Source organism: Gossypium hirsutum, chromosome A11 (genome assembly GCF_007990345.1).
Source record: "Gossypium hirsutum isolate 1008001.06 chromosome A11, Gossypium_hirsutum_v2.1, whole genome shotgun sequence".
In the NCBI taxonomy this organism is placed as follows: Eukaryota; Viridiplantae; Streptophyta; class Magnoliopsida; order Malvales; family Malvaceae; genus Gossypium; species Gossypium hirsutum.
Window position 1 is genome coordinate 22,774,289 of NC_053434.1, and position 26,816 is coordinate 22,801,104.

Sequence of the window (26,816 nt, forward strand, 5' to 3'; positions counted from 1 at the left end):
CGATGTACATCATTTTTAATATCAACCTTAATAAACTTAGAAATGAAGTGATGGTATAAAACAACTTAAAACAAATAATAAAATAATTTTAAATAAATAATATATATATAAAAGGTTTAGAATAAATACTATAAAAGTAATTTAAAGTAAATAATACAAAACAATTTAAAATCATTAATAAAAGTCTCAAATAAATAATACATAAAAAGAAATTCAAAATAAATAATTTTCATGAAATAAAAAACCGTTTAACATAAATAACATATGTAAATAAAATAAAATAAATAATAAATAATGTATAAAGAGTTTAAGATAATCAACATATAAAAATTTGAAAAATAAATAATTCATAGAAAAAGGAGGTTTAAGAATAAACATTATATATAAATTTATAATAATAAACAATTCAAAAATAATATATAAAAAAAGTTTAAAATAAATAAAAAAGGGAATGTGAAGTAATTAATATACATAAAATAATTCAAAATGACATGTATTGAAAACATATTAAAATGAATATTGTATAAAAAATTTAAAGTGAATAATATATAAAATAGTAAGTAAAAAAATATTTAAAATAAATAATGCAGAACAGTTTAAAATCACTAATAAAAGGGTTTAAGATAAATAATATATAAAATAGTTTGAACTACGCAATGTATATAAATTCAAAATATATAATACGTAAAAGTTTAAAATTACTAACGTATATAAAAACTTAAAATAAATAATATATAAAATAATTTAAAATAATATACAATGAAACAGGTCAAGGATTGAATTGAAGTCAAAGTAAAACCATGGGGGAAAAATCATAAATAGCGAAAGCTACTAAGGACTGTATTAGAAAACGCGCGAAAGACCAAGGCTCAAAAGAGAAAATATCCCAGGCCCTTTGATGCGCAGCGTTTCAATGGCCAGTTTCCTCAAATGGACGGAGGACTAAAATGAGAGAGGAGACAAAATCATGTGGCAGAAGTTAAAGAAAAATAAAAAAGGGACCTTGATGAGACGCGCTACAAAAGCGGGTACGGGTCGGGTCGCGCAGGCAGGGGCCCCTACGGCGCCGTTTTGGGCGCTGGGAATTGGGTGCGAAACGGCACCGTTTTAAGTCCCTATTTAAATCAAATTTTTTTATTTTTTTTCTTTTGCTTTCCTCTTCTAAAAAAAAATAAAATAGCCCCCCTCTTTTATTTCAATTGCTCTGCTAGGGTTTACAAAAACCCATCATCGCACCACCGTCTGACCGCCGCGCCACCACCGTACTCGGTGGCCGGCGATGCACAGTAATAGGCCGTTCAGCCTCTTTCCAAAAGGAGTTCGAAGGCCTAGCCTTCTTGAGTTGAAAAGAACCGAAAGAAAGGATCCCCACCCCCTTTTAGCCCCGACGACGGAGGAGAGACCTCCGGCGACGCAACCACGGACGATTCCGGTGAGATTCTTCTCTCCTCCTCTTTTTTTGTTTTATCCCTACTTCTATTTAATAGATTTGGATTAAAATCAAAAAGAAATATTAAAGAAATAAAAAAACGAAATGAAATAAAGAAAATAGAATCAGAGATCAACCTTTCTGTGTTTTTTTGATTGCCAGTGTTCGTAAAAAAAAATACAACTCTAAAGTTCAAAACTTTATAACCGGATATAAGATCCGTTTTTGTCCATATTTGTTTTGTTTTCTGCCATTTCTTGTCGTTTTCTTTGTTGTTTTCTATTGCTTCTTGTCTTTTTCTTCTTTGTTTCTTTGCCTTGCGTGTTGTCTTGTTTTGTAGGTGATAGAGGCGTCAGAAGCATGAAGGAGGTGACGTGTTGGTACCCTGAGTGGTGGTGGTGGCGCGCGTGATGGCCAAGGGCCAAGGGGGGAGTGGCGGCTGAACTTTGGTGGCTAGGGTTACGGTGGCTACTGAGAAAAAAGTTTAAGATAGTTGGGCTAGGGTTTGGGCTAGGATTTAATTGTTTGGGTCATACATATGTTGTAAATGGACTTAATATTTGGGCTTTTTATTTGGTTATTTGGGTTTTATTTTTTGTTCATTTGCTTAGGCCAAAATTGGCTATTACAATATGTAGAGGAACTAGGTCCCCACAAGATAGAAACATTAAGGGTTCGCAGGGAGAGCTCACGTAATGAGCTCACGAACTAGGTTCGCATGCATATTACTGGGGGTTTGCAGGCAAAGGACGCAAAGTCAAGCACATGGTACGATAAACACGTGTTAAGTCTAGAGTAATATACATGTTAACTATTGGAAAATATGGGCATCACATATATAATAAAGGTAATTACATATTATTATTTACTATCATGATAGGTTAGCCTAGATTAAAAGTGATCTAATTTGGTTAAAATTTTATTGGGCTTTAATTATTAAATAAAGTATGGGTAAAATATGTTTAGATAGCCTATTAGGAATTAGAACTAATATGCCAAGGTTATAAATATTAGGGTTATGGTCTCTAAATTACACAACAATATATCTTTTCTAATTTGGAAGATTAAATCCCCAAAATCCAAAAAAAAATTCAAGAAATTCATAGATTCAGGTACGCTTTTGCATCAGTTTTGTTCTTGATTTATTCATGATGATTTGACATGATAGATCCTGATTTATTAAGTTTTATTTTTAGATTTATTTTACAAATCTAACATGGACATGCATGAAGCCTACCTAAGACGTCATTTCAATGAACAGTAATCATATATTATAAATACTCGATTTTCCCTCTCCAAAAAGATACACAATGAAAACACTCAACACATTTAAATATAATTTTACATTCGGAAATAATTGTTAGGTTAAGAGAGAAATACATTAATGTAATAAACAATATTAGGTTTACAACATCTCAATTAGATTTAAAAATATTGAAAGTATAAATTTAAATATTGATATGATTTAAAGTAAAAATTGATGGTGAACTTTATTGATAATCAATAAATACTTTATTTGTATAATTAAGAAATTAAATAATTCAGGATGAAATTTTAAATGATTTCTAAGTTAAAAAAACAATATTAAAATATATTAAAAATTTACTAATTTCCAAAAGTTTTTCTAATGTAACTTATTTTTGGTGTTGCCACTTCTTGTTCAAGATAATTATATTTTAATAAAATATAATTTATTTTATTATATACTATTAATTTTTTTATACAAGTCTGAAAGATTAAAAATATAAATAAAATAATTCATAAGTCATAACTAAGAATGAAATAAATATGAATGGATTGAATTACAATCCGGGACTAAAGAGCATAATTTGTAAAAACTTGATTTAATTAATTTCCTCCTTTCAAAATACTTAATGAACGATTTAAATAAAATTTATTAACTATGATTAAATTATTTCTTTACAAAAGTTTTAATTTCCATATGAAATTTTTTTTCATAAAATATAATGGAAAAAAGGAAAGGAATTTGCCCTCGATAACCAAAACCAATCAAAGGGATAGATTTTTTTTTATTTTTAAAGTTTGTAGGTTATTTTCTGTTTGGATTCCTTGTAGTTTGAAAAATTGCTAATAAAAGTTTCAAAATTATAAATTCATATACGAACTAATGAAGAAATTACAAATAGTAAAATCCTTATAAAAATGAAAAATGGAGGGATTTATGTTGCAATTAACCCCTTTGTTTTTTTATTTCATTTTTTCCATTTAATCCAACTTCTTGTTGAAAAAAAAGTTCCTCAAATTTTATAGAATCATATTTAAGATTAATTTACAAGAAAATGCCCATTTCTAAAAAGAATTAAGGAAATGGGTCATTCTGAATGATATTTACTAGAGTGACACGTTTTTCTTAAAATACGTTGAGCTGGAGTCATTTTTAGGGGAAAACCAGAAAAGTGAGTCCAGCTTAGTGCTTTTTTTCCCTCTGACCTGTAAAAAGCGCCCGCGTCAGTGCGCTTTAGTAAAGCGCTTCCATGTAAGCATGCTTTTGCCTATGTTTTCTTAATGGTTTAATTGCTAATTAGGGCTTAGGGTTTATGAAATTAGGGTTGTGAGAATTTTAAATTAGAAATTAGAATTTTTAATTTGTAAGTGTTTAGGTTTAGGGTTTTATTTATTTTTACTTGTTTATTAATTATGGGTTGTAGTGTTTTATTTAATTTTTAGAGTTTAGGGGTTCTGAAAAAAATAATTTTGGTGAAATGGGTTCTAAAAAATAATTTTAACGAGATGGGTTCTGAAGAAATAATTTTGAAGAAAAAACTCTTTAAGAATGATGCACAGTCAGTAAAAGTACTGAAAACGCTTCCAGCTGGATGCCCTTTTCAGTACTGCTGCTTCTAAAAAATTAATTTGAAGAGATGATTTTGAAAAAATATCTCTAGATTCCCGGGATATTTAAAAGGTTTGTGAAAAATGCCCCGAATGGTGGGGGTTGAGGTTTGTAGAGGAACAACACTCCAAGTAGGATGCATTATTAGTAAAAGTACTGAAAACGATTCCAGCTAGACATCCTTTTCAGTACTGCTGCTTCTGAAAAATAAATTTGAGGAGATGATTCTGAAAAAATATCTTGAGATTCCCGAGATATTTGAAAGGTTTGTGAAAAATGCCCCAAATAGTAGAGGCTAAGGTTTGTAGAGAAAAAAACGCTCCAATCAGGATACACTATTAGCAAAAGTATTGAAAATGCTTCCAGCTGGATGCCCTTTTCAGTACTGCTGCTTCTGAAAAAATAAATGTGAGGAGATGATTCTTAAAAAATGTCTCGAGATTCCCGGGATATTTGAAAGGTTTGTGAAAAATTCCCCGAATAGTGGGGTTAATGTTTGTAGAGGAAAAACGCTCCAAGCAGGATGCACTATCAGCAAAAGTCTTGAAAATGCTTCTAGCTGGACGCCCTTTTCAGTACTTCTGCTGATAGTGCGTCCTGCTTGGAGCGTTTTTCCTCTACAAAATTCAACCCCCATTATCCGGAGCATTTTACAAAAAAGAGTGGGATGTTATTCTTTAGGCTATAAATGAGCTATAAATGACTCATTTTTTAGCCTCTAGTGGCATAAGTTGGAGCAATAGAAATTGAAGAAGTTCAGAAGAATAGAAGTTTGTAAGGAAGGTATAAGTTGATTTTTCGTGTTAATATTTATATGAAGCATTATATTTTTTGCATAATGTTTTTGTTTCGAATTTCTCTTGACATATAATTTGGTTGAAAATTAGTGGACAAATTATTGTTATTATTTATTATGACAGTGAGGTTCGTGGCACTGAAAATAACATGATTTTTTTTATTAGAGAACACAGCGCCACTGGCTAAACCAAGGCAAAGAAGAGGAGTTACCGAGACCACAGTCCCAACGACCACAACCTACCCGGAGGCTGAACCAAGAAGGAATATAGCGTGCAACCGTTGACCATTTTGATGTGGCACAGATTCTGACCGACATCTGGACTGATTAATTTCATCGTTGTATCGAACGTTTATATTTTTTGATGATTTTTATTATTATGTTTTTAGAAGAATATTGTTATCATTTAACAAAATTAAAGTTGATTTTTGTTATCATTTCACAAAATTGAAGTTGTAATTTGTTACCATTTCACAAAATGAAAGCTAATATTTGTTATCATTTCACAGAACTGCGCGTTTACATATTACAATGGAATGGATATTTGTTTTCTAGTTTGCATCTTCATCGGTTGGTTTGACCTATCCCGAAATATCCATTGTTGTTGTGTAATCAAGTCGACGTTGATCGACCTTTTGGTTTGCGACGGAATGACCTATCGGGTAACAACTTAAACGGAGTGCTCGATACAAACGACTACAAACGATTGGTTTAAATACAAATATTTTAAATATCGATTTTGATAATTACAATTATTATGTTAAAATTTAAATTTTAAAACCCCAACCCTAAACCCTAACAAACTAAAAACCCTAACAACCCTAAACACCCTAATATAACACAGGAAAAAATGCTTCTAGCTAGCAATGTTTTCCCTAAATTGGCCTATACCAGTAAATATTCCAAAAATCGGCCTATTCCGGTAATTTTGAAAAAAATCAACATTTTTTTGGTAATTTAATCAGGAATATATATTAGATTGATTCAAAAAATAATTGTTTTCTATATTACCCGCGCATATATCCACTATATCTACTTGATTTATTTGAAATATATAGAAAATTTTATTATTTTGAATAAAGGGTGAGTAAAATTTGATTCAATTCAAAATAATCTAAAAAAATTAAATTTCAAGTTATTCGATTTTTTCAAGTAAACTCAAATAAGTTATTCGAGTTTCGAGTTCGAGTTGGGTTGAGTTCTATAATTCGAATAATAGATTGGTGTAAATACCCCTTTGGTCTTGTTAATTTTAAAAATGAGCAAATTGGTCTTTCTCTCGATAAAAAATACAAAAAAAATTCAAAATAACTTTCAAAAATTTAAAATATTTATAAAAATCCCAAAAATTATATATATTTTTTAAAAAAATTATAAACATTTAAAAAAGAATATATAAAGAAAGTTAATTTTTTTTAAATAATAATCTTGAGGACTTAAATAAGTTAATTAGTGATTCAAGTTTATCATATTAAAGTATTTTTTTCTTATTTTACTTTGAAAAACTTTTCAAATATTTATGTACTCTAACATGAAATTAGTTATAATAAAACAAGATTTTAATTTGACATATTTAATTTCTTAATTTAACTCGAACAATTTCATTTGATTCTACGCAACTTGAATTTCATTTCAATTAACTCGATTCGAAAATTTTCAAATTGAGTTAGGATGATAAAATATGACTCGTCCACTCGATTAACTCAAAAATTTTTCACTCAATTTGATTGAACGCTCACCCTTATTTTGAATAACAAACATATTACCTTTTATGCGAAAAAAAATCAAACAAAAAAATTTAAGGTAAATTACATCATTAGTCACTAAGCTACAGGTAATGTTTTTTGTTTGGTCACTTAATTAAAAAAGTTACAATTTGGTCATTGAACTATTCGAAAGTTTTCATTTAAGACACTTTGCTATTAAAATCGACACTATATGTCTTTCTCTATTCTTATTGTTTGCATCAATGGAAAGCTCTCTTTTCCAATATCTTCTATAATTCAATTTTTTCTTCACAAAATAATTTTGGACGCCACAAATTTGTGAATCGAAAATCTAACAACTTTTTTCTCTGATCTCCGACACTGACCATCATATCAACTTGGACCTAAAGTATGTTATTGTACTAGCCATTGGGTACTAATCCACCATAGGACCGTTGAATCATCGCTTGGAGCTCAAAAGTGAAACTTATTTTAAAAAAAATAAACATAGTAGCCTGTGATTTAAATAAAAACTTTTGAACAATTCAATGACTTGAATAAAAGTTTTCAAATAGTTCAATGGCCAAATTATAACTTTTTTTTTATTTAAGTGACCAAAACGAAAACTAACCCATAATTTAGTGACTAATGGGTAGTTTACCCAAAAATTTAAATACAAACAAATATTTTATTATTTATTATTTTTACTTCTTATAAATAAAAATATTTTTGAAAATAATAAATAATTAAATATTTTTTGTTTGTATAAAAAATTTTCGTTAGATTTTTTTCACACAATTGTAGTATGTTTGTTTTTTCAAAATTTGAAAATGATAAATGATAAAATATATTTTCAACAAGTAATCTAAAATTTGCTTAAGAAAATTCCCGGCCCACTCTCATCTATACTCACATATCCCCTGCCGCCACCACCACTCTGTCACAGCCTCCCCCTCCTCCTTCCCTGACCTAAGCCCCCTCTTTACCTTCAAGTTTCTGACAGACCAGTAAATTAGATAAAAGGTAATTTTTGAAACCCTAAATTTATCTTGCACATTTCTTTCTACTTGACTCATGAGAGAGATTTTGAGTTATCTACTCTTATCACTCTGCTATATTTGATTTTTCTGGTTTCGATTCTGCTGTTGGTTACTCTCCTTTCTCTGTTTACTTTGTTGAGAAATAGAATTTTTTCTAAAAGGTATCGGTTTAGTGGAAATGGCGGACCTTTATCGCCGTTTTTTTTTTTTTGGTTTCATTGCTATTTGTGTCCGCGATTCGTTGCTATTGATGTGAATTGAGGAGGTCTTTTGGTGGCGGCGGATTTTTCTGCTACCGCGAAATAGCGGCTGCAACTGCACTATTTGAAACCTCGATTTGAATAGTTTATAGAATGTTGTTTTGGTTTTAGAACCTGGTTATTTGATTATTAGATTGGGATTTGATTGTTTTTTTTTTATGTTTGAATTGAACCAAGATGGTTAAGAACAGAGTTTTATGATTGTTGTTTTAGTTTAGAACTAGTTGTTGAAATATCAGTTGTAAATTTGGTTATTAGGTTAGGTTAGGATTGAATTGAGATCATCTTGTTTCCTAAAATATTATTTCGATGCTTTTGCTGAAAGTTTCTTTTGAATATTTAATACTATTGAATGAGAAATAGTTGGAAATATATTTTTGTTCTGGTTTTAGAACAAATTGGGAAAATTTCTGCCCTAAATCTGGTTATGAGGGAGATCATCTTGTTTGCTAAAATATTTTGAAATTTTCAGTATGCTATTGCTGAAAGATTTATTAACATGATTGTGAAATTTTCTTGAAGTTTCTTTTCAACGTTTAACAGAATTGACTGAAAGATGAGTGCTGGTGGTTTAAAGAAAATGTTGGCTTCGGCCGTTGTAGTAGGGGTCACTGAAGCTCGAGCAAGAATATTTGGACAGATACTCAACCCAACGGGACAGAGATCACCCCATAAGATCTTACGCAAAAAGCTCATCGGGGACAAGGTTGCAGAATGGTACCCGTATGATATCAAGAACGATGATCCGCATGTCATGGCGCGTGAAGAAGAAGAGCGCTTATCGAAGCTTGAATCGTTGAAGAGACGTGGTAAGGGACCACCAAAGAAAGGCCAAGGAAGACGTGCCGCTAAACGCAACAAGTAGAGGTAATCACATGAGATGGTTTTTGTTTTGACTTCATAAATGGCTGTTTCTTTAATGCAGTTAGCCATCTTGTTGGACAGTTTGTTAGAATTGAAATCAAACCAAATATATTTGATTGTTTACTTGAACCAAAATTAAATTGAACTTAACAAACACCTAACTGAATACTACGGGTTTGAATTTGATTATGGTATTTTTGCTGCGCCCAAGTTTGGATTGGATTTCGAATAGATGAAATGGTTGAGATGGAGGGATGAGTTTCTTTAATCTGTTTGATTAGCTATAGACTCGATAATTTTAAGCACGAAATGATTAGATGTATACAAAATGGATACACAGGTGGTGAAGTTAATCTGCACTCTGTTTGCACATTTCCACTTCCACTCCGAAATGAAATTAAAATTATAACTTCCTTTTTCTTTTGTCAAGTTCTTTGAATGTACTCGTAGATTTTTGTTCATATTCAACTGTGTTGGATTGAAAGTGTACAAGTGTTGGATACTAATATGTAAAAAATGAAAATTTGAAGAAACATAGTTTTAAATTAGACTTTGTCTAGGGTTGGGTTGCGTTATCCCTTGCTTTGAAATTTGAAAGATTTGGACAGTTCAAAAAATGAGAGCGAGCAAAATAGATCGTTCATATTATTTATTTAAGCCTAGTGTTTGGTAAAAGTTTTCTAAGTCCAGGCATGATCTAAAGTTCTGAAATTTATGTAAAGGTTTTAGGATTAAAGATTTCATTAGGCAAAAAAAATATTAATATCCATATACCCTTGAACTTGGCTTAACTCATGAGTAAATCTGTTTGACAATTGACATCAATGAATAAGAAAAATCAACACTTCAGATGTTTTGAAGCTACCATATTGATCATTGTTATCCTAGTTTCTGGATTTTGATTTTAACTTGAAAAGGAATGACGTTTTGCTTTCAACCGTTTAGATCTTTAACAACATATAAGTTCGTCAATGTAGCTTTTCTAATTTGGTTATCAAATCGAATGCCTTTAAATTTGAACGTCTCGAATAAAGAAAACAAGAATATTAGTAATTTGAGAAGGTGAAGAAAACTTGGTATCATTTCACGGGGTATCCTATGTAAAAATCTCTCTGCTTAATTAACACGACATACATCAAAATTAACCATGATTTCAAAATATATGTAATAAGTTTATTAAAAATCAAATTTTATAACATTTTAAACACAATTATAACCTAATAAAATACAACAATCCAATATGAAAATACATTTATTTTATAAGTTCATTGAAAATGCCAGCCTATGCAATTTTTTTTCTCAATTTCATTTTCTTTCTACTCTTAAATATGATTGTAAATTTGTAACCATGAATGATAAAAACAGCATGAAATCATGATTCATTTGGGGTTACAATTTCATGTCAACTAAATTAGGTTAATCTCCTCTTTGACCCTGCAAATTCACATGCCTGATAATTGGATCAGTAAAGATGGAAATCTACTCTAATTTTCAAACCAACGGCGTTCATCAACCAAACCAATAGTACAAACCTTGTTCAGGTCTTCGACTTGATCCATAATAAATTTTCACATTAACATTTATATTTTTAAAAATTAAATATTTTTTATTGATTAAATAGAAATCTGAATTGAGCCAAACCAGATTACAAAAATCTCATTCAGAACCAACCAAAGTCGGACTGAATAACCCAAGGGCACTGCTTTCCAAACCCCAATCAATTTATAAAATTTGTTGTACTTCTCTAGACAGCAAGCTGGTCATCGCTTTCAATTCATTTATATCAGTCACTAATAGAATTAACTTCACTAATTTGCTTTAACTTGAATTTTTTTTTCTTAGAAACTATCCAATAATTTCAGTGACTGTGAAAATATTGAAATGCAAAAAGAAAAAAAAAAAGAGTATAATCCATTGCTTATGACAAAAACGCAATGCTTAGATTCTATGTGAAGAAATCTTAAAGACAAGAGCCGCCACATAATCTCATCTTGTTTTTCTTCCTTAATATGCGCTTTAGCAAGAAATTATAATCAAAGAATTGACACCTGCTACGAGTATCCTCATGTATGACATGAATAAATAAACAAATAAACAAATATTTATATATATTCATCTCATAAAGGAGTTGGGGAAGAAGAGTCTCACTTGGTTTCACTGGTTCTGATGAGTTTCTTCTTGGCTTTTTGCTTTGCCTCGCAGCATGTCAGTGACCCTCATGATGCGCATGAATCTAGTATCCTCCGGTGCAAGTCCATGTGCGGATGATGCCCCAGCTCTCGGAGATCCAACTGGAGATGTTGGTGCAGTGCTTTCTTTCTTGCCTAGCAGCCCACCCTCACCAAAGATACTAGTCATTGATGATGGAATCCCGATGTGAGCTCCCATAACCTTACTCAAAGCATCAAAAGTTCCACCGGATCTTTCTTTCAATATTATTTCGAGGGCCTCTTTGTGTGCAGGATCTAGTGTATCGGGGTCTCTTAATAAGTTTTGAATTGAAGGAAGAAGGAAATCACGAATGCTATTTGCAGAAATATCTGCAACAAAAATGATAATAAGTACTAAAATACATCACAAACAGAAACCATAGTTCGATGTGAAAACACAAAAATGGAGCATTTGGGAGGAAACCATAAATAAATTATTGCAAATTAACAGCAGCAACGTTTTATGTTTCCGAAATGTTGTAGAATAGAGAAGCTTGGCAATCTGTTAAAAGATCAAAGAATTCTCGTCATATAAATGATGAGACTTCTATCCAAGTTCAAAAAATTTTAGCAATTAATAACTCCTAGACACCTTTCTTTCAATCTTGAGTTCACTAATTTCTAGCAGGAAGAGTGGTCTGGTAGACAGCAGTTCACACCCTGTTCCTCCTATGCCATCCTTTCAGAAGGCAGGAAGACAAAAACGGACTCTACCAACACACCACATGGCTCTGACAGTGATAAAAGTTGACTGCCGGCTAGTATTGATAAAATTTGATGCAACTAAACACGAAAGCATGGCTATAAGAAAGTGATTCCATGGTAATAATAATAGTTTCTTCTTAGAGGAAACTTGGAAAAAAATGATTAAATTGTAATCTATACTAATATTAAACCCCTGATTAAGTGACACTACTCACCTTACTAATATAAAAAAATGAAAATGGCAATTTCATTATATTAAAAATGAAAAAAGAAAAAACCTTATCACGTTCAACCACTACTCACCTTACTTTTTTTTCTTTTATCCAAAAATCCATATAAATAACTACTTATTCAAAATTTACTTTTATAGTTTTAAATTAAATTTTTTTTTGAAATGTTCAAATTTAAAATTTTAAAAGAAAATAAAAGTAACAACTCATTAAAAAATAAGAAAAAATTACCCTCTTTTTCTCATATACTTCCTTTAAAATCAATAACTGTGTATTTTTTATTACCTTATCAAATAATCATTAAATTTTCAAAAGAACAAATAACTAAAATTTTAATTTTCTTTTACCCCCATAGAAGGGCATGCCAACAAACAATGCATGACGTTTATGGCTTTAGGAGCGGATCTCTTATCCTTCCTCAGTGCTTAGGAATGAAACTTGACTAGCAAGTGGACTTTTTAATCTTTTATCTTTTTCTCTGAGAAGGCAAAATATTGGAGAACAGAGAAGGGAGAGAAATGATGGCAGTAGCCACTTAGAGAAGCAAACCTGTCGCATCCACAGCACATATGGCTTCACAAAACACATTAGCTCTCTCTCTGCGAGACATCCCATCAGTTGCAAAAGCAGGCATGCTTGTCAGTTGGAAAATCTTAGTCAAAAAATGTAAATCATGTTAAGTAAACAATGGTTTTGAAGAACGATTGGATAGTGGCAAGCACAAAAATGGCTAAACCACAATGCACAACTCAATAATGAAGTCCTAAAAATTGTTTTTCACATGAAAGTCAAGGATATAATCCCTAAATCTCTCTGTTGTATGTGGAAGTGCTACCACTAACGAACGGACCACGGCCATGGTTGTTTCATGAGAACCATCTTCGAGAAAAGCATCCATTTGAACACGTATTTTATCAACAATCTGCACATGCTGAGTTTGTAAGAACGGCGTCTAGAAACTGCACCAGCATGAATTAGAATAAAAAAAAACCTCTGTTACCATGTCATTTTTAAAATGTTGTGCCACAGCCCCAAAAGCATCTATGCTTGCATTCTTCACCTTCAGGTTTTGGTCTGAGCCAAGGGTAATCAAGGCAGGCAGAACATGTGTAGAGGCAACTTTTGCATCAACGTATGTCACCTGTTAAAATGTATAAATATCTGACTGTCGGGTGTAGCAAGATAAATTTTGTTTCAAAGGAAAGAGAACATACAATGACTTTCAGTATATTGGCAGCGCCAATCTTCAATTCTATATTTGAGCTAACAACCATTTCCCACAAGATATCAAATATCAAGGTATGATGTTCTTCGAATGTACTGCATTATTAAATTAGATTCTATGTGAATATTCAGAAATAAATAACAAATGGTTAGGACTGAAGTTTTTAATTACAAACCAAAGGAAGCGGACAGCATTAACAATATCATTGTTGTGTGTTATAGACTGATTCTCTTTCATGGCACCTTCAACTAATAGCTTTCTCAAGTAGTCTGCTAACTGTTCACGCTTACCAGGAGATCCAAGAACACCCGCTAAGAGAAGTGGCAGGATACCTAGAACAGCAAGTCTCTCAGCCACAGATGTCCTCGGTTTTAGACCTGCAACCAAGCAACAATCATGGAACATGCAACAATAGAAATTTAACAAGATTCTAAGAGCCAATACCTCTGATTCTTGAGTGAATGTTGGGAGGGAAAAATGTGAAATCAGCAGCATCCCCAACTGCTACCAAGAATACAGGCATCATTATGTGTGTCGAATAAGATTCCCCAAAACGTTCAGAAACAGCCAACAAAAACTGCAATGTCAGGATGCAGATTGGAAACAAGAAAAACAACATTATTTCAATAGAACAAGCATGAAGCAAGCAGAAAACCCCATTAAATGCAATATTGAAAAATTACCTTTGTAGTTCGGTTTCTTAAACTATCCTCTTTCTGGGGTAACAAGCAAGACAGCCGTATTAAAGCAGAAAAGCAATCCACATGCATCCATTCAAATGCAGGCCACTCGATATGTCCCCTAGTAGAATATATTATCAATCAAAACCATTTCAGCTAACAACTAAGTTACAAAAGTTATTCATACACTATCTCATCAGTCTGGAAAAAAGAAAAGGAAAAACTTACCCTGCATACAATTCAAGTACCGAACTGGAAAATATTGGCCCATTTGACTCCGAAACAGAGGAAAATGGGCATGTCTCAATTGCTTTCTGATGCACATGAGGAAGCAAATCAGCCAAAATTCTTAACAAAATATCAAGATTCCAGCGCTCTTGTTCACCTAAAACACGCAGGTGGGACTCCACTGACCCTTCAACTCCAGAAAGAGGTGGACAATGCTGAAAATATTGAGGGAGTAACAGTAAGAGGGAAATGCATTGCAAAATGGAAACGTGGTAGTACCTACCAGCAAATGATAAAATCCAAGGGCAAAAAGTTACCTCAGCAGAGTCCAAGATATGAGAGATTAGAACTCTCAAAATATGGTCTAACTTGTTTCCCCAATTTACTAGTGCAGGTAGTAGTTCTTTTAGTGTAGTTTCAACCACCACTCCAGATGGATCACAGGCCAATTGGAACATCAACTCCTCAACCTGTCAATATACAAATAAGGCGGTGGAGAACGTTTTATGTGTTTTCTTATTATACTTTCTATATAGTTTTTTTCAAGTCATGATATTATATTATGCTAAGCGCGAAAGGCTCTCCAGTCCCTAGACCATGGGTCATCAACCTGTTCTAGAGTTCAGATTGTAGCCAATTCTGTCAAGTCAGAAATCTTCTCCATGATTGCCTTGAAGCATATTTAGTGGGGCTGACCTTGAAATATTTATCCATATGCGGAAAGAGTGGAAGTAGTAAGGCCAGATTGTGCGCAGCAGCTTCTCGAACAACAGTTGCAGGATCTTCAATCAGTTGTTGTACAATAGATAAAATAAGAGAATCACGAATCTCAGGTCTGACGAATTCAGCAAGCTCCCCGCATGATTGAGCAACAAGCAACCTGCGCTCCTCATACATGTGATTTATCTGCATTCAAAAGAAAATGGAATCAGGCCACTACAAATATAACCGACAAAGCCAAATAAGCAGCACAGAAGCTCACTTGTTCCCAGCACTGGGGGAGTAGTTCTATTTCTGTTCTCATCTCCCCAACATTTTTAGCTAGGCTAACACATGCCTGAAATGAAGTTTAAAAGATTTAGCACGGTATCCAAACTTGTAGATTGGGTACTCAATGGGATTCTCTGAAAGCAACATACATCCATTATAATTCGTCTCTGCTGTTCATCTGGTCGTTTAATCAAATTGAACAGTGTGTGTGTCAAAGAATCTCGGGTGGCATTATCTGGATGCCGCTCAATAGCACACATTATCAGTGGAAGAAGCTCCTACAGTCAAATAAATTTGTACGGAATAAAAAAAAATTTATAAGGATAATAAAGAGGATAATGTCCAAGTAAAAACTAATAGTCAGAGAGTCAACCTCCCGATGGTTGATCAAAACATAAGGAACAATCTTAGGCAAAGCATCTGCTAGTATTTGAATGGTCCCCAAACCCTGTTACAATGAAAAAGTCTGCATCAGACATTATAAATGTGCTTGAATTTCTATGAAGAGAAGCTGTAGCAAATCTTGACAATATATTCTTTTTTAGGTGGGGAAACAAGGAGTACTTAACTAATCATATTGTTTTTAAAGAAATGTATCCCATAACATTATTGATATAACACGCGTAAAATATATAGCAAGCAATGTATTTAAAAGAATCTCAATTTTATCATTTCATAAACAAATGTACAAAGAAACAAAATAAATCAAGTATGATCTTACTTTTTTTTATGGAAAATATTCGATCTTACTTAAAATTGAAAGATGATCTTTTAGAAAAATAAAAATAAATCAATTATAACTTCTTTTTTGAGATTAGAAATAGGGTGTTTTCTGGAGTTCTACAAAGTGGTCCCAGTTTGATTTCTGCATTGAAGAAATAAAGCATGATAGCAGGAGAGCTAAAAGTGGAGAGATATATGGACGGGAGAAGTTCCACTAGGCTAAAAAGAAAGAGAAAACATGTTTGGTACTAAGTCAGAGACTTGAAATATTATTGAAGAAATTATAAAGTTAATTTGGTTTTCATTAAATTTACATGATTTTAATTTCTTGATTTTAAGGGTTTGTAAGTAAAGATTGATTGGTACAATAAATAGATAAACTGATATGTAATTTTAAAAGTTCAACCAGCCCTAAAACACGATGGATAAATTTAGGTTATCCCCCGGGGGGGGGGGGGGAGGATGCAACACCTACTCGAGCTCCTATTATTATCCACACCCCTGACAGGAAACACAAGGGAAAAGCAAACAAAGGACAGTAGCCATAAGGGTCGTGGATGAGGAGTGGAGCTAAGGCTTTCAAATATATCAGTTTATGCTGTTAGTTATCGAAACCCCAGATACCACCTTTGAATATAATATCATAAAGCAAAAATAAGAACTTGCCATATTATCTGGAGCAGGCCCACTGCTAGGAGTTTCCGATTTAGAATGCAGCCTACTATCTTCTGATGGCGGCTTCTCATTTTGTTGGGGTAAGGTTCTACTAGATGAGAAACCATCAGCAGTGCTTGGAGGATTCATAGCTGGTTCTGCCAAATTATCTTCAGGCTTGTGAGTGCTGTTGTCAAATGCTTGAACTGACGCAGACAGTGAGTTGCTGTCTATAGGTCCTGCTGGCTCAACGGGATGCGAGATAAGAGTTTTATTCTCATCCACCTCAACGACTTTCTCTTCAGTATATGTTGATTCTTTCTCAGCACAGCTCGAATCACTTAAATCCGGAATATCTCTTTTCTCTGCCTTTAATCTTTCAATTTCCTTCTGCAAAGACACTATTTCTTTCTTGTAATTTTCAAAGGCCTGGGGTTGAGCAGATTCAACACTACTAGTCACCGGATTTTGTACAGAAGAAGATCCTTCAATGTGCATTTTCGGGGAAGTGATTTCAGCCCTGCAATCATTTAGTTCCTTCCTTTGATGCTCCCAGGCATGCTTCACATCTTGTATCTGAAGAAGTATGAAATCAGTGCTTCAGATTTTGTAGCATCATTAAGGACCTGCTCTTAAAGCAATCAAGCTAAAAGAGAACTACCAGATTTTCCTTGTCCTTCAGTTCCTTCTGAGTGGCTGCCAAAGATTTTGTCAATGCATTTATCTGACCTTCAGCCAAATCTTTGTTTTTCATCAAAAGCTCTTTCTCATAATTTAAGCTCTCAATTGCTTTTTGTAATGACTCATTTTCTCGAATCATAGAAATTTTCTCCTGCAATGGAATAAACATTACTGTTTTCAATGATAAGAAATACGCTGTAAGGAGAAAGATCTACACAAAGCACAGAAATTGTTGAAAGACTGATCCTTCATTAATCATAACAGACCATCTTAAAAGCCGAAGTGACATTAAGTCAAGCAACTTGTATCTGCAACAGAAAGAAGAAGCATCCATGATGACAAACAATGCCATTGCCAACCACATCCAGAAGTAAAATAAAAGGGCTGGTGGGGTGAGATTTTAGTTCAAGGATCAGTTCTTATATCAGTTCTTTATATCAGACTGATATCTATAGATCATAAATATTTTCCCAATAAAATAATTCCATAAACATAATATTGCAAGCAACAATTTCGTTAACCAATTAGTTTGTAATGAATATCGCAACTGACAGTTTAAGTTCATTATATTGCACTCACCCATGGATTTTATATGTACAAACACAACACAATAAATGCACAAAAGAAAGCAGGTGACAGTAATGATACTGTTCCTCATGAAGCAAAGTCAACAATAATAAAGGACAATAGCTAGAACATTCCAACATGAAAATATTCGGTATGATTCAGTATGAATAGTAAGAAACAGCTTGCCTACCTCAGCAGCTTCTGAACTTGAAGACAGGTACTGATAATAGTAATGGCGCAAGGCATCAGGCACAGATGCTGGTGAGTTTGCCCAAACATCTAGGTTCTGATCTGTAACCTGAGGTTAAACAACAAATTAGCTGCGAAATATGCATATTCACCAGCTTAGGCAGCTGCTTCATACCCCTTCAGGGCCTCAAAATGTATTTGTGCAACAGAAAGATAAAGATATACCACAAAGAATCTATGAAAATCAGATTCTATGAACTCTATAAATTGTTAATGCTTGTCTCCCAGCCAGAAAATCAGGAAAGAAGATAACTTGGGTTCTAACATCAAATGCAAATAACTCCCAGTCAGGCTTTTCTAATTTTTAAACTAACTTCATGTTCAGAAAATATAGACCTTAGTGTTGTGGGGCAAGAACTTCTCTCTTCTTGCAGTTCCCAAATAATAATTCAAAATTTCCACAATTTTCAGTTTATTGAGTTTTGCATCAAGCTTTCAGCATAGGACGATCAGCCCTTGCAGCTACATAGGTCCTTTAATGCTAGCTAGTGCTGATTTACAGAATAAAAAAGCAGTAACAAGACAAAAGCACTACCGAATGTTACAGATACCTCTTCACAAAATGTCATTGCAGTTAATCGATATCCACCTATCAGCAAATATTCCTTTACCGCACAATTCAGATCTTTACGTTCATTAGCCTTCAATGGGCCTAAAGTAGAGAAGGGAACATCTCTCTTGTGCCGATGGACTTCCAGAGCATGATTTATGTTGTTGCTCACACTTGATTCTACATTTGCATATAACATAAAAACAAATTCACACATGCCAGAAAAATGATGGCTAACTACTGATTAAAAGCATTTTAAAAAAATCCTACAATTCCCATAATTTCTACGAGCGATCCTACAAAAAGCCCACCAAGTATGCAAAACAGTTGCCAAATAAAAGCAACTGCGGCAGAAATATGGGTGTCAATTCCTGAAAAATAGTATGAATACCTAGCATGATTCGCAGAAAAGAATATTTCATTCTAAGCATGGTCATGCAAGGTGGCCAACCTCATGGGATGTGAAAAGAAAAAAAGAATAATTTCCTCAGTGTTTACCTTTACCTCAAGAACCTCACCAATAGTGAACCTATATAACCAGGTAGCAGTCTTGACCATTTTGGTGCTTCTAATGATTCTTAGAGTCATAAATAGAGACTCTTTCAATCAAACAGCATGCTAAAAAATGTGTCATACAAAGAGATCAAATTTTCTCTTAAAATATCATTTACAAAAATGAAGAAGACGAAGAGTTTAGTTGATTCTTTTGCTATTTGTTCCATTTTTTCTTTTCTGTAAAAAGAAAACAAAAAGAAAAATGAACAGAAAACAAGAGACAAATAGCAAAGGTGCCAACCAAACAGAGCTCAAGTGTAACCATTCAAATATCAAATAAATAAGAAAATTTACCACTCAATCTATCCCGACGGAGATCTACTTTCATTTGTAACTCGGTCTTCAGTTTCATAACATCTTCTTGAGCTAACCGCAATTCATAGTCACTAAGTGCTAATTTTTCTTCTATTGCTTCTTTCTCTTCTAGCAAACTTTGAGGGTCTACAACTGAATTTCAAGAACTATATATTAGATGAAACCATCAGTAAGGTTCACTTATTCCAGATCTAAATTGAAAATGGACTTTTGCTCTAGGGCTTAGAGCATTGATAAACGGGTAGAAACATGCAACACCAGCAACCAACGCATTATTTCTTTAAGCAGAGACCTTATCTCACGCTCTAAGCACCCCAACCCCCAAACTATCAGAGGTGCAATCTAATTTCTGTATTTGATAGCTTAATTTGATTTCCATGTCAATTGGAATTAAGAACCATTTCCTTTTCTCCTATCTTGGATGAAGTTTTCATAATTTGCTATTTTCTGCTTGTACTTCCAATATCACAAGAACCTATAAATTCATTTGGTAATCATAATAGTTTACATAAAATGCTACTTTCTGGTTATAATTCCAATATTACTGGAACCACAAGCTCATGTAGTAATCATAATCACTAATTAAGTAGCTACATCTTCAGCATAAGAATTCTTTGATATATAGAACATGTATTGCCTAAAATGATGGTAAATGCCTTGACAAATGAATGCAATACAACACACGTATGCTGTGAGAGGAACCATTTCATATGTAAAAGAAAACATTTCAATACCAAGCAGAACCTTGATTTCTTTACCTTCTCTCAACTGCCAAGAGAACAAATTTAAATTTCTTTACCTCATAAATGTAACTTCCATTAGTTATTAATTGTATTACCTTTCACTTCCTAAGAAGTTTATATAACTAGTTTAAAGAGTAACTAAATACTACACTAATTTCAAGGTAATTACTCTATTATAAAAATAAAATCATAAGTTTCATTCTTCCAAAAAAGAGGATTTTTTTTTTTTGCTTATCTTTTGTTGATATCCGATCAGGATCGAGATTTTGGTGAGCTTAGTTCATATACAGTCTCTCGCTTACCCTTACCCTACCTAACGTCCTTCCTAACACTCTCCTACCGTTTCATTTCCTAATTTCCTTCTTATCGCTTTTCTACCCTTACCCAGAGCCAACCCGAAACCTGCATTTAGCACCGTCACCTTGACACCCGGCATCAACAATTTTTATAAGGTTCCATTCCGTTATTACTCTTACAAAACACTGCGGGAATCAGATTTTCTCTACATGTTGATATAACAATAAGTAACACTAAAAACACAGTTCATATTTAAACCAAAAAAAAAAAATCAAAAGAAATAAATTTATACGTATAAGTCATTCCCGATTTCATACTTGAAAAAGAAAAAGGAATTAAAGAAACACAAAAGTACCTCCAAGAGAGCTGTAGCGAGAGATCTGATCAACAGGAAAATGAGAAGGATCGGCGAAGAATTCCTTTAGACGCATAGCTTGAGCGTCACGACCATCGTCAAGAAGCTCGTGGAGCAATTCGAATGCCGTTAACAAGTAATTTTCTTCAAGTAGAAAATTCACAACGAAATTGCACAGCGATGATCTCTCTACATCCATCATCTAAGTCTGATGCTTCCTTTACATCAATGAATCAATCAATCTTCACCGTCTATCAACATCGGGATACAACCAAGTTCTCGCGGAGTAACTCAAATGCCGTTAGCAAGTAATTTTCTTCGAGCAGAACATTCACCAAGCAATTGCACAACAATGATCTCTCAACATCCATCACCTGCATCTGATCCTTCCTTTACATCAATCAATCACCGCTGTTTATCAACATCAGGATCGAATCAAATGCTTCTCCTAAATCAAAATCTCAATTTTTCTTTTGGTCTGTTCGCGAAATGGTAGCACTTCGCAGAGCTCGTGAATTTTGAAAGTTCGATTGAGATGGAAAGGAGGGGGATGGAGTTTTGATTTGGTGAGACAAGGAATATTATCGTTTGAGGATGGCAGCGGTCCTATATTTATAATTTCAGTAATATCCGAATTTGAATATATACTATATACTATTACTTAAATGTTTAATTAAGTTATTGCGCGAGTAAACCGAATATTAATTCAATTAAAAATTTATTAAGAAGTTGTTATATTATGAATATTATGAATATGATGACATTTGCTTTCACATTTTTTGTATTAATGAATCCTTAAATTTACTAAACCACAATTTTATTTTAATGTTTTTATTCATTATAATTTCATTATTATCTCTATCTATCTATACTATTATTTAAGTCCCTAATTTAATTAATATTATGAGTCAACAGTTACCAATTCGGTTGAAGAAATTACGAAAATATATTTTTATATTTAAAAATAAATTATAATATTTGAGAGTATTTTAATTTTTTTGTTTTAAAAAATTGAATCTACTTGGATTTATTTTGTTTTGATAGGGAAAATCATTAATTCATTCCGATTAATAGAACCAAATGATTCAAGAGAGAAAAACAGCATGCATCCATCGTAGTTGATAAAGGACAAGCTCCATCAACACAACAAAGGATTCAATCTCAACATCAATAGAACATTATGTCACAACTCGAGCACAACATATCTAGAATGATTGCAAACACTTGATACATTAAGGAAATCCACCCCAAATAGTCCAAAGTGACGGGCAAAAATCGACAATAGAATTGAGCATCCATCAAACTGAAGAGGATGGTGACAAAACCATTCCCAAAATCACTTGTAAAAGCAAAACTACATGCATAAGCAAGGCTAAGAAACATCCTACATGCAAAGGAATATATACATATATATATATAACTTAAGACAACACGAGTCCAAACTGACTCTTAAAATCATTTGTTTTTCTAAAATACTCTAAAAATAGAAACATATTAAGCAGTCGATGAAGAGCCACCCACTTTCCAATAACAGTTGGTGGCTAAAGTAGTTTTAGCGGCGACAAGCATCATCATCTGTACATCACGACTTGTGAGGACAACAAATATAGCTACAAATTGAGCATGTACTTGGACTTATACCCACGCTATTTTAAAATTTTTTTATAGGCCAAAATTGAACTATAATTTTTTGAGATGTTAAAATATAAATTTTATCATTTATTAATTTATGATTTCATTATTTTTGAAGGGACTAAATAGATTGTTTATTTTTATTTAGGGGCCAAAACATCATTTTATCCTATATTAATTTATAATTTGATAGTCTTTAAGGGACTAGAATTGAAATTTTACATTTGGGGTGGGACTAAAGCTTTATTTTAATATAATATTTACATTTTAATTATATTATGCATACATTATTATCTCCATCAATTTATTTAAACCGCTGATTAAGTTGGTGTCACGAGTCAATTGAGTACCAACTTGATTAAGAAAATTATGAAAATATCATTTCATATGTAAAATAAATTATATTATTTGAGGGTATTTTTATCTTTTTATTTAAAAAACCAATAAAAAAATTGTATCTGCTTGGATTTGAACCCATATTATTTGCATCAATAAAATATTAATTGTATCACTAAACCAAAACTTTATTTCAATATAATACTTGCATTTTTATTGTATTACTATACTATTATTTAAACTCTTGACTGAGTTGGTATTATGAATCAACCGAGCACCAATTCAGTTAAAGAATTACAAAAATGCCATTCTGTATTCATAATAAATTATATTATTTGAGAACATTTTAATATTTTTATTTAAAAAAACCAAAAAAAAGTTTATTGCATTTGAACCTATGTTATTTACATCAATAAGATATTAACCCTAATACCAAACCAAAGTTTTATTTCATTATAATAGTTACATTTTAATTATTTTGTTATGCATATATTATTACTTCCTTTAATTGTATATCTATATTATTATTTAAACCTTTCATAATTAAAAAGATTAAAAAGATAAAATACCTTCGAATAATATAATTTATTTTAAATATGAAAAGACATTTTAGTCTTTTCTTTAATCGAGTTGTTGCTCGGTTAACTCATGACATCAACTTAGTCAGAAATTTAAATAATAGTATAAATATTATTAATTAGTTACAAGTTATATGCTTCATTATTTATTATATGCTATTTTAAACAAACCTTCGTTTTAGATATGTAATCTCCACGCACAAACACGTATGATAGAATTACTAATTTAATTAATGCTTTTAATTTTTTTAGAGAGACTATTTATTATTTGCATAAATTTTAATTTTTTTATGAGGAGGATCAATTTATATGTTTAATATTTTAACAATTTAATTATTATATTTTATATTTTATTTCACATAATATTTTAACAATTCAATTAATATATTTTATATTTTATTATTAAAATCAATGCTGATATTACTAATCAAAGTGCAGAGAAAGACAATCACTTAAAATCCTTGTATAGAGAGCGATCGAGAACCAATGACTATTCTCATGAACTCCCCAAAATATACAAAATGTGCCTTACAAAACTGTCGCAGGCAAGCCATCCTTATCTGGTTCATCAGGTTGAAATTGATTGGATTTAATTAAAAAAATGTTATTTGTAATTGTATTATTGAAATTAGATTAAATTGATTGGTCAAATTAATTGAATAAGTTAATTGATATATTAATTTATAAAAAAGATTGAGTCCGTCTCTAAGTAAATCATTTGAAACTTAAAAAACTAAAATCAAGACAAAAAATAACAATTAAACTAATTAGACTAAAAATCAATTATTTAATTGATTTAATCAATAATCCGATTTTTAAAATATTGGTACTCGGTCAAATATTATAAAAAATAATTTTAATATGAAATTTTAGTTGCATGTAAAATAGGATGAAAGCCAGAATAATTTTTCAAAAAAAAAAAGAGGCCAACCCCCTGACTAATGAATGGATTGGGGTTTTATTTTAACGTAAAAGAGTCATAGGTTTAGTGGTTTAGGTTTTTTAGTTCTTTTATATATTTATTTTTTTACAAATTTTTAATTCTTTTATATTTAATATTTTTTAATTATATAGATTTGGTACATTAGAGCTAAAATAGATAAGAGATTTATCAAAATTGATTTGCTACTTCCAAGTATCAAACGAAGAACTTGTCCCCCTATCAGATGCATCCCCAAATACTACACTTCCATCCGCAAAAAACAAATGAGTGATACAAGGACTTCCACGACATACCTTACCACTAGTTAATAAACCTTCACGTTTGACCAAGTGAAGCAGCAAATAGAAGTCCTCCGTGCAAGGAATAAATACGGGCTTAAAGAATCTACTTGTCGAAGTCCTGTCTTGCAACAAAAGCTTCACTAATATTACCATTTAGAGCCACTGAATATGACATCGAGCTTATACAGTGCAAAAGTAAAGAAACCCACTCCCTTTTGGAACTCGTATATAACATCATTCCTTCAATAAAATCTCACTCAGTCCGGTCGTAAGCTTTAATCATATCTAGCTTGAGAGTAAAGGACCACCAAAACATTATCCGAAATCAATCTTTTAACGGACAAACGCCCCTTGAGCCTCATCAATGCACTTCTTGAGAACCGTTTGAAGCCTATTAATCACCTTGGAAGTTATCTAGCTTAATTACATCTCTAGTTATGCAAACCTCTAAACCAAACGAATAGGATTCCCCTATTTGCCCAAGGTATCGAAGTGGTCCTCAATCTATGTTTCATGTCATTACTTCGTGCGCCTTGCATAAGATGTTTTGGAATTCTTTCTCAATACACTGGCCATCAAGTTTACAATGTGATGATTATTGGGTTTGGTTAGAATTTCTACTTAGAAATTGCTCGATATATACTTGCAGAGTTATTGTTGGGGTCATCTGGGCAATCTGGACTTCGCGTAATAAACACGTTATGGAGAACAAGCCACAATTAGCACAAGAGATTAAATTGAGAATCCATTCATTCCTTAAAGAATTTGATGAACTGGGAAAGCGACTACCTTGTAAATTTAGCCCGTCTACTGAAAAGTGGTCTTCCCCAACTGACCCTTATTTTAAAGTAAATTTCGATCGGCTGCTTTCAAAGAACACCGGAGACAATCACGGTCAGGCTTTGTGATCAGGGATATGGACGGTCAGGTTGTGGGCAGTGGAATGGTTATTAACCCACACATACCTGATGCTTTCTCGGCCGAGGCGCTGGCTTGTGTATAGCCGCTGCAGTTTGCTCTTAACATGGGGTTCATAATGGTGGAAGTGGAGGGCGACTTCCGAGTAGTTATTTCGAGGATTATTCAAGGGAAAGACGACAAATCTCAAATGAGTGCATATATCAGTGATGTTCGATCTCTAACAAAATCTTTTCTAAGAGCCATTTTTCGACATGCAAGTAGGGATTGTAGCAGACTAGCACATGAAATTGCACAAGTGGGCTTCAGAATGGATGAGAGCACTTACTGGGTGAAGTCCCATGGGTTGCAGCGGCAGCAGTGACAACGGACCGCTTGTGGGTAGATCCTCCCGACTAAAGCTGTGGCTTTCGGTGGCTCTGCGCGCAGCCATCTTCTTCCTGTTTGGGTGGCCAGTGTTTTTTGGATTTGGTTGGGTGTTCGTTACTACTTTATTCAGTGGGTTAATGATGTCTTGCTGTTTCTCATGTTTTATTTATGTTTTGACATACGTTGAACCCATTCCCGCCCTCAATATTTTATAAAAAATATAGTAAAATAAAGCATTTTAGTGTAAATTTTAGTTATTATCAAATAAATTTATTCAATAAAAATATTTTAACGAAATTAAAATTTTGCTCATAATTTGAATAAAATTTATCAATAAACTGTTCAAGTAAGATATTTATAATGTCGGGCAAAATAAAAATTTTATAATAAATATGCGAGAAAATTAATACATGCATCTCCTCCATATTTTTTTGTAAATATTAATTATAATATTCAGAATATCCATTTTATCTTATACTTGGGTACGGGAAAAAAGATAAGTGGAAGCATTTAGGCCACTGCCTACAGGATATCAAATAAAATTGAATTAACGAGGATTCCATGTGATTTAGCTTTTAAATTCGTGGATTCTCAGCTACCTTTGATTGCTTTGACACTGGCAGCTTTGTCGTTTCGTTCCTTCCATACACATAAATATCGCCGTTTAATATTTTTCACAAAACCCTTCTCTAATATCTGATTTGTAAAGTTGCCCCAAAATAATATTTTTCACAAAACCTTTTTTAATGTCTGATTTCTAAGGGGCTCCCAAAAATAAATGCAGCTGCGCAGCTTTTTTCCTTTTAGTCCAGATTGTTCCTTCTACGCCCTAAATTCAGCTGTGCAATTTGGA

At 32.5% G+C, this 26,816-nt stretch overlaps 2 protein-coding genes and 1 long non-coding RNA gene across 6 annotated transcripts; 2 read left to right on the forward strand and 1 right to left on the reverse strand.

Annotated features, from left to right (window-relative positions):
• Positions 1 to 604: 604 nt before the first annotated feature.
• LOC107911309 (uncharacterized) lies at positions 605 to 2,029 on the forward strand. Its single transcript, XR_001687837.2, has 2 exons — positions 605 to 1,432; positions 1,770 to 2,029. It is a non-coding gene; the product is annotated as an uncharacterized lncRNA (long non-coding RNA).
• Positions 2,030 to 7,637: 5,608 nt separating this feature from the next.
• Positions 7,638 to 9,072, forward strand: LOC107912756 (mitochondrial 37S ribosomal protein S27). Of its 3 annotated transcripts, none has more exons than XM_041081365.1 (2): positions 7,638 to 7,808; positions 8,608 to 9,072. In XM_041081365.1, the coding sequence occupies exon 2, from the start codon at positions 8,642 to 8,644 to the stop codon at positions 8,948 to 8,950; it is 309 nt and encodes a 102-aa protein (XP_040937299.1). In that variant the 5' UTR covers positions 7,638 to 7,808; positions 8,608 to 8,641; the 3' UTR covers positions 8,951 to 9,072. The 3 variants fall into 3 exon arrangements, with proteins under 3 accessions (XP_040937299.1, XP_016696553.1, XP_016696554.1); XM_016841064.2 differs by having other exon boundaries at positions 8,629 to 9,072; XM_016841065.2 differs by lacking the exon at positions 7,638 to 7,808 and adding an exon at positions 7,853 to 7,986 and having other exon boundaries at positions 8,629 to 9,072.
• A 1,681-nt stretch (positions 9,073 to 10,753) lies between these two features.
• On the reverse strand, positions 10,754 to 21,504 carry LOC107911021 (RAB11-binding protein RELCH homolog). Of its 2 annotated transcripts, XM_041081367.1 has the most exons (20): positions 20,907 to 21,504; positions 19,491 to 19,643; positions 18,643 to 18,821; positions 18,033 to 18,140; positions 17,256 to 17,426; positions 16,607 to 17,170; positions 15,591 to 15,665; positions 15,367 to 15,495; positions 15,210 to 15,284; positions 14,924 to 15,133; positions 14,545 to 14,697; positions 14,228 to 14,442; positions 14,003 to 14,120; positions 13,764 to 13,896; positions 13,495 to 13,696; positions 13,309 to 13,414; positions 13,095 to 13,235; positions 12,893 to 13,016; positions 12,644 to 12,760; positions 10,754 to 11,489 (listed from the first exon to the last, which is right to left on the reverse strand). In XM_041081367.1, exons 1-20 carry the CDS (start codon positions 21,106 to 21,108, stop codon positions 11,104 to 11,106), a joined length of 3,561 nt encoding a protein of 1,186 aa, XP_040937301.1. In that variant the 5' UTR covers positions 21,109 to 21,504; the 3' UTR covers positions 10,754 to 11,103. The 2 variants fall into 2 exon arrangements, with proteins under 2 accessions (XP_040937301.1, XP_040937302.1); XM_041081368.1 differs by lacking the exon at positions 19,491 to 19,643.
• Between the last annotated feature and the right edge of the window lie 5,312 nt (positions 21,505 to 26,816).

What these genes read in the sequence shown, in the direction of transcription:
- LOC107912756 (XM_041081365.1), top strand. Translation starts at nt 8,642, where the DNA reads ATGAGTGCTGGTGGTTTAAAGAAAATGTTGGCTTCGGCCGTTGTAGTA.
- LOC107911021 (XM_041081367.1), bottom strand. Translation starts at nt 21,108, where the DNA reads ATGATGGATGTAGAGAGATCATCGCTGTGCAATTTCGTTGTGAATTTT. An exon ending in GGCCTGCTCCAGATAATATG is followed by an intron (nt 15,666 to 16,606) that starts GCAAGTTCTTAT and finishes TCATTGTAACAG; the next exon opens with GGTTTGGGGACCATTCAAAT. An exon ending in CATTCACTCAAGAATCAGAG is followed by an intron (nt 13,697 to 13,763) that starts GTATTGGCTCTT and finishes GCTTGGTTGCAG; the next exon opens with GTCTAAAACCGAGGACATCT.